General features: G+C 47.0%; 1 protein-coding gene across 2 annotated transcripts; it reads left to right on the top strand.

The window, feature by feature from the left end:
* Positions 1-468: 468 nt before the first annotated feature.
* On the top strand, positions 469-5519 carry LOC123425604 (translocase of chloroplast 101, chloroplastic). 2 transcript variants are annotated; one of them, XM_045109307.1, is made up of 5 exons: positions 469-1507; positions 1604-1681; positions 1767-1919; positions 2043-2099; positions 2191-5519. In XM_045109307.1, exons 1-5 carry the CDS (start codon positions 659-661, stop codon positions 5296-5298), a joined length of 4245 nt encoding a protein of 1414 aa, XP_044965242.1. In that variant the 5' UTR covers positions 469-658; the 3' UTR covers positions 5299-5519. The 2 variants fall into 2 exon arrangements, with proteins under 2 accessions (XP_044965242.1, XP_044965234.1); XM_045109299.1 differs by having other exon boundaries at positions 470-1507; positions 2013-2099.
* The last annotated feature ends 1851 nt before the right edge of the window (positions 5520-7370 follow it).

Raw genomic sequence — 7370 nt, 5'->3', positions numbered from 1 at the left:
CCTCCTCTCCTCCAGCGGCGGCCGCCCCTCCTCTCCGACTGGTTGGCGGCGCGGGAGTGTTCCGGACGTGCTCGCGAATCCCAAATTTCGTGCCCGCCCTTTTCTAGACAGTTAAATGCTAAAGTTTTTGCCTTATCTCATATACATCGTTGGATAAGTTTTGGATGAATATTAGAGGGCTGTAAAGGGCTAATGCTGCAGCGTGAAGTCAGTGGATCTGAGGGAATCCTTAGTGACCATACATCTCAGGTACATCGCGAGATGAAATGACATCTTTTTGTTAGTAGTTTGTCGTGAACGGACGGCTCACGCGCGAGCCCTCAACGAGATGAAATAGTGCAACTGTATTTTAAGTAGTAATAAAAGTCCATAAAAATAAACGCCTTATCACCATCGCCCCAAATCTGCCCATTGCTTGCTTCCTCATCTCACCCCTGGACCCTGGCTGGCTGCCATCTCGTCCCAGAATTACACGCCAAACCAGACCCAAATCGAATTGAGCTATATATACTCACGAGATAAATCGAGTAGCCTAACCTAAAACCCTCACCTTATCCTCTCCTCCCCTCTCCCCTCCCATCCCCTCCATCTCCTCCGACGACGGAATCCGACGACTTCTGCTGCTGTTTTGCTTGTGGGCGGAGCAAGAGGCGGCAGCATGGCGACCACCGACGCCCGAGCCGCGCCCGTGGCCGACGAACGGCCTCCGGCGGCTGATGCGGACGAGGTTGCGGCGGCGGAGGGGACCAAGAGTGCCGGGGCGGCGCCGGAGGAGGTGGGTGGAGTAGGGGAGGGCGAGGAGGTGAGATTTGAGGGGAAAGACCGTAGCTTTACTGGTTCGGAGGCCAACAACGGCGGGGCCGAGGAGGCGGAGGACGGTGGGGAGGTGGAACCAGCGGTACGAGATGGGAAAGATGCAAGCGAGGGGGAGGGAGAAGGGAAGGAGGAGGCGGCGGCTGCGGCCAAGGAGCAGGAGGAAGGTGACCGAGGATTGACGGTGGAAGATGTGAAGGCTGCGTTGTTGGTGCAGGCGCCTGTTGCAGTGAAGCCTGAATCCGACAATGGTGAATTGGGCGAGGGGGCTGCTTCCCTGCCATCCCCTGATGCGCCGGTAGGTGAGGAGAAGCCTGAATTGACCGGCGAACCAGAGGAAAGTGCCACTTTGGAGGTGAAGGAAGTGAGCAACGTGGCAGTCGATGCTGAATTGTCCGAGGAGAAACCAGAGGCTGAGAAGCTTGCAGAGGTGGCCACTGGAGGCGAAGATGATGGTGAGTTTGACAGCGAGAAGGCGGTTACGGCCTCCACCAGGAGCATGGAGGCGGCGGAGCCGGAGGATAAGGTGGCTCCTACAGCTGAAGCCAATGGCAATTTGGGTGGTGAGGCTGAAGAGCCTGCTGAGATGGTGGCGGTGGGAGGTGAAGAGGCTAAAGAAGCATCATTGGAGAATGAGGCTGATGTGGAAGACAAGCCTGCAAAGCAGGAGCCTGAAAGTGATGCGAGTCCAGTGGTAAGTGGGCTTCTTCATCATCAATCAATTTTTTTTTGTTGATGGTATTGATACTGGTAGGATTTTTGTATGAACAATTCAAATGACCCAATCCAGGTTACTGACGGCGGTAACCGTGTTGATGTTGAAGACGAGGCGGTGAAGCCCGAGCCTGAGAGCACTGCAAGTCCAGTAGTAAGTGGACATATTCGTTCTAGTTCTGTTACTAGTTGTGTTGACACCATTAGAGGATGTGAACAACTCAAATGCCATTAACCAGGTTGTTGATAACGGTACCGTGGAGAACCATGCCAATGTGGAAGAGGAGGCTGCAAAGCCTGATCTGGTGAATGATGCAAGCCCAGTTCAGAACCATGCTAATGTGGAAGACGAGGCTGCAAAGCCTGATCCGGTGAACGATGCAAGCCCAGTGGTAAGTGGACATGCCCAATATAATTTCGTTGCTACTACCTACTACTAGTGTTGACACTATTGGGGTTTAAACAAATCAAATGATCCAAACCAGGTTATTGACAATGGTAGCTTGGATTACCAGGCTAATGAGAAAGATGAGGCGGCAAAGCCTGAGCCAGAAAACGATGCAAGTCCTGAGGTAAGTGGGCATGTTCTATCTAATTCCTTTGCTAGTAATGTTAACATTAATGTGGATTTGGGATATAAAGAATTCGAATGATCCATACCAGGTTATCAATGACATTAGCTCGGAGAGTTTGGTGAAGCTTGCTCCTTCAAGCGCAGACATTCCGCTTACTGAAAGCAATGAGAAGGCACAAAATGCAGAGGACCAGGTGGTTGCTAGTGGAAGTGTGGAAAATGTTGGTGTTGAGAAGCCTACAGAGGTTGAGAGTGTTGTTGCTGGTGGCGATGATGTTATCTTGTCTCGGGAGTTGGCTCCAGAACCTGTCAAGGAAAACAATGATTATGTCGATGAGAATGAACCTGCTGCAGAGGTGATTAGCCACAAAGAAGAGGCTGGTGATGATGAGATAGTTATGGTTGCAGCTGCTGATGACCAGAAAACTGTAGATGCAGCTGATGAGGAAGACACAGGTGGTGAGGAGAATGATGGTGCAGAAGATGTTGCTGACCATGAAGTAGAGGCTGTTGATGATGAGATTGTTTTAGCTGCAGCTGATGAGGAAGATGGGAGTGGTAATGAGGGTGATGAGGACGATGATGAGGTGAGCTTTGACAGGAGTCCTGCACGAGTTGCAATCATAGAGAACTCTGAAGCTGCAAAGCAGATCATGAAGGAGCTTGGTGAAGGATCCTCAAGTGGTAGTCCTGTGTCTGGCTTGAGCAGCTCAAGGGAGTACACTAATAGCATGGATGGGCAGATTGTTCTTGATGATTCTGAGGATGATGATGATGACGACGATAATGAGGATGATGATGAGAAGGGGTTCGATTCTGCTGCTTTAGCTGCCCTACTGAAAGCTGCTACTGGTGCATCCCCGGATGGGAACATCACAGTTTCTTCGCAAGATGGTTCCAGAATCTTTTCCATGGATAGACCTGCTGGTCTGGGCTCATCAGCCCCATCTTTGAGGCCAACTGCCCCCCGCCAACCTGCCCGGTCAAACCTCTTCAGCCCCTCTGAGCTAGCAGTGACTGCTGAGCCTAATGACGAGATGACAGAGGAAGAGAAGAAATTGCATGACAAGGTTGAGTTGATTCGTGTAAAGTTTCTGCGCCTTGTCTATAAATTGGGGGCGACCCCTGAAGAGACAGTAGCAGCACAAGTGCTGTACCGTCTGAGCCTTGCCGAGGGTATCCGACATGGAAGGCAGACAAACAGAGCTTTCAGCCTTGAGAACGCACGGAAGAAAGCCTTGCTGCTTGAAGCGGAGGGAAAAGAGGATTTGAGCTTCTCCTGCAACATACTTGTCTTGGGGAAGATTGGAGTTGGCAAAAGTGCAACTATAAATTCTATATTTGGCGAAGTGAAGTCCAAAACTGATGCTTTTGGTGCAGCCACCACCAGCGTGCGTGAAATTGTTGGTAATGTGGATGGTGTCAAGATTCGGATCATTGATACACCAGGTCTTCGGCCCAATGTGATGGACCAAGGAGCCAACAGGAAAATTCTCTCATCCGTCAAGAAATATACCAAGAGATGTCCCCCAGATATCGTTCTATATGTGGACCGTCTCGATAGTCTGAGCCGTGATCTTAATGATTTGCCTCTTCTAAAAACCATTACTTCTGTTCTGGGTTCTTCCATATGGTTCAATGCCATTGTTGCTCTCACCCATGCTGCTTCTGCTCCTCCTGAAGGCCTCAACGGTGCCCCTATGACATATGAGGTATTGATGGCACAGCGATCCCACATTATCCAGCAATCCATCAGGCAGGCTGCAGGGGATATGCGTCTGATGAACCCAGTAGCCCTTGTTGAGAACCATCCTTCTTGTCGGAAGAATCGTGAGGGTCAGAAAGTGCTTCCAAATGGCCAAAGTTGGAGGCATCAGATGCTGCTCTTGTGCTACTCATCAAAGATATTATCAGAAGCCAACTCGCTTTTGAAGCTTCAGGATCCTTCTCCTGGGAAGCTTTTTGGGTTCCGCTTCCGCTCCCCGCCACTTCCTTTCCTGCTATCCTCGCTGTTGCAGTCAAGGGCTCACCCAAAACTTTCCCCTGACCAGGGTGGTAACGAAGGAGATTCTGATATTGATTTGGATGAGTATTCTGATATAGAACAAGATGAAGATGAAGAGGAATATGATCAACTTCCTCCCTTCAAGCCTTTGACCAAAGCTCAGCTTGCAAGGCTCACAAAAGAGCAGAAGAATGCTTATTTTGATGAGTACGATTACAGGGTCAAGCTTCTCCAGAAGAAACAGTGGAAGGATGAGCTCCGCAGGTTAAAGGAGATGAAGAAGAGAGGCAAGTCTGATATGGATGCTTATGGGTATGCTAGTATCGCAGGCGAAAATGATCAGGATCCTCCTCCAGAAAATGTTTCAGTTCCCTTACCTGACATGGTGCTTCCTCCTTCATTTGATTGTGACAATCCAACATACCGTTACCGCTTTCTGGAACCAACCTCTACTGTCCTTGCAAGGCCTGTTCTAGATGCGCATGGGTGGGATCATGACTGTGGCTATGATGGAGTAAGTGTCGAAGAGTCGCTCGCTCTCCTTAACAAATTCCCAGGTACTGTGGCAGTTCAGGTTACCAAGGACAAGAAGGAATTTAGCATCCATTTGGATTCTTCCATCTCAGCAAAGCATGGAGAGGACGCGTCTTCCCTCGCTGGTTTTGACATCCAGACTGTTGGGCGGCAGCTTGCTTATATCCTCCGTGGTGAGACCAAATTCAAGAGTATCAAGAAGAACAAAACCACTGGAGGATTCTCTGTTACTTTCTTGGGTGACATTGTGGCCACTGGGCTGAAGGTCGAGGACCAGCTCTCTGTTGGTAAGAGGCTGGCGCTAGTGGCAAGCACAGGTGCAATGCGGGCTCAGGGGGATACCGCCTATGGAGCAAATTTGGAAGCGCGCTTAAAAGACAAAGATTATCCAATTGGCCAGTCCTTGTCAACCTTGGGCCTGTCCCTCATGAAGTGGCGCCGCGACCTTGCCCTGGGGGCTAATCTGCAGTCCCAGTTCTCGATTGGAAGGGGTTCAAAGATGGCTGTTCGCCTTGGGCTCAACAACAAGCTGAGCGGACAGATCACCGTCAGGACAAGCACATCGGAGCAGGTCCAGATCGCGCTGCTGGGTCTTGTCCCAGTGATAGCCTCCATCTACCGGAGCTTCCGGCCCGGTGAACCATCGTTTGCTTATTAGCTTGGCAAGAAGAGCATCTATTTACTTATATCTCATCCATGTGTTGTGTTAGCAATTTTCCTAATCTCTTAAACCGGTAATCTGTATCAGTTCCATTTTTCCCTTTCTGCCCCGCAGATTGTTCCTATCATAATTTTGGCTGGAGAGTGTTGTCATATTCATCTGGAACTATAGTTCAATAATGTTGGTAGATCTATATGATCCTTCTACCATTTTATCAATTACCGTTGTCCATCTTTTTTTGTTATGGCATATCGTGCTTGTGATGATCTTTACCGCATGACCAGGAAATAAGCACTGTTTGCATTTCAAGATTCAGATGCTTCTGCATTTCGAAGTATTATCAGCTTTGCATGGTGGTATGTGCAATGATACAAGGTCTTGCATTGGGGATTTTGCAGGGTTAGAAACAGTGCTTGCTTTAGAATAAAGTCATGCTCACTGGTAATCAGCACATTGAAATCTGCACTAGGACATTCTGGAATAGTGGAATTGGAATCATTAACAACTTACAATCAGCCATACTACATGCTAGAGACCACTCCCTTGTTCCAAATTAATTGAAGTTCTAGGTTTGTTGGCCAGTTCTATAGAAAAATGTGTCAAGATCTACAACACGAAATACAAAGAGTAGGAAAATATATTTCTACAAGAATCTCAAGAGACTAATTTGATGTTCTAGATGTTAATATATTTTCTATAGGCTTGGTCAGACTTAAACAAGTTTAATTGGCTTGGAACAAACCCAGAACTTGTATTATTTTTTATACTCCCTTTGTTCACAAATGTAAGACTTTTCGGCAGGGAGTAGTAGTTAACAGGCTGTATCATATGATGGCAAAGAAATAAAACGTTGTATCATACTGGTTTCAGTCTCAATCTCAGGTGGTGCTACTTGTTAGGGCTACAATCATGCTTTATTCTCCACTAGCACAAATGACCGTGCGTTGCAACAGGTGAAAACAATCCTTCCTCTCCACCTCCTTCACACACACAAGATTAAATAACAAATTATTTGAAAACCCATCATTATATCACATGAGCAACAATATGATACGTTTGTCCAAAAAAACATGTGCAAAATCATAAATATTAGAAGATTCTTTAATTGTATCGAAGGAATACACATCACTATAACACCCTCGGAATAAATCACATAGATTGTAAACCGTTAGTTCAGTGGTAGAGCTATGTTGGGTCATCTCTGTTGTGGCCCGCCCAATATATGAAAATTTATACCTATACATATATGTATGGGGCCTTAGAAAACATGCCCACTTATAACAAGCCGGCCAATCAGTACACACAATATATTAGAGTGAACCACAACATGCATCTCCTTCTTTATAGGTTCTTTTTTTCTAATTATCACGTGTAGGGCTTGTATATCCACACCTTTAGAGCTAATTATTGTTAGTTCAGGCTAACAGATCGTGAGTTTTATTCTAACTTGGTTGCAATATTTTTTCTACTTTGAAAGAAGCCTAAGGCTGGTCCAGAAAGCGCAACAGGGAGGTAACTGGGTTACAGGTTCGCTTACGTGGCTTGGTCCATAATTTTGATAGCGACGTACAAAAAACGTTTCCTTTTTAGCTTTTTATTGGGCTACGGATTAGTTGTCCAAAAATAGAAGGTTTTTTTTAAAACATACGTGATGGATTGAAAATACTTATTCTTTTTATTAGTAGGTATAGATTAAAGACTAAAAGAATAGGTATAGATAGGATAGAAAAAAGATAAAAAAAGGAAAAAGGAAAAAAAAGCAAGATCCTGGACGAAAACCGAGTGATCGCTTGTAATAGACCACAGATAGGAAGGAAAAGGGATGGAAAAAGGGAAAATCAAAAAAAGCGACAACCTAGGCTCGAACCCGGGTCTCTCCAATAGAATGTTCAGTCCGTAGTGATGGGGCCATAGTCCTAGGGTAGGGTCATAGGCCTGTCCTACAGGTCCTACCCAAGGACTACCCCACGCAAGGGACGGGACCTTAAGTATGCCCGACTGTATTAAGCTGCCCCCATCATCCAGTCGGTAACAGGCCCAGAATTATCCAGTCGGAGACTAAGACTCGG

This window comes from Hordeum vulgare, chromosome 1H (assembly GCF_904849725.1).
Source record: "Hordeum vulgare subsp. vulgare chromosome 1H, MorexV3_pseudomolecules_assembly, whole genome shotgun sequence".
NCBI classification, from domain to species: Eukaryota; Viridiplantae; Streptophyta; class Magnoliopsida; order Poales; family Poaceae; genus Hordeum; species Hordeum vulgare.
The sequence above is the reverse complement of the archived record's forward strand: the minus strand, read 5'-3'. Positions and strand labels throughout refer to the sequence as shown.

Bases quoted from the DNA above. Each gene is read 5' to 3' on its own strand.
- LOC123425604 (XM_045109299.1), top strand. From the start codon at position 659: ATGGCGACCACCGACGCCCGAGCCGCGCCCGTGGCCGACGAACGGCCT. The intron at 1,508-1,603 runs GTAAGTGGGCTT...GACCCAATCCAG, and splicing joins AAAGTGATGCGAGTCCAGTG to GTTACTGACGGCGGTAACCG. The intron at 2,100-2,190 runs GTAAGTGGGCAT...GATCCATACCAG, and splicing joins AAAACGATGCAAGTCCTGAG to GTTATCAATGACATTAGCTC.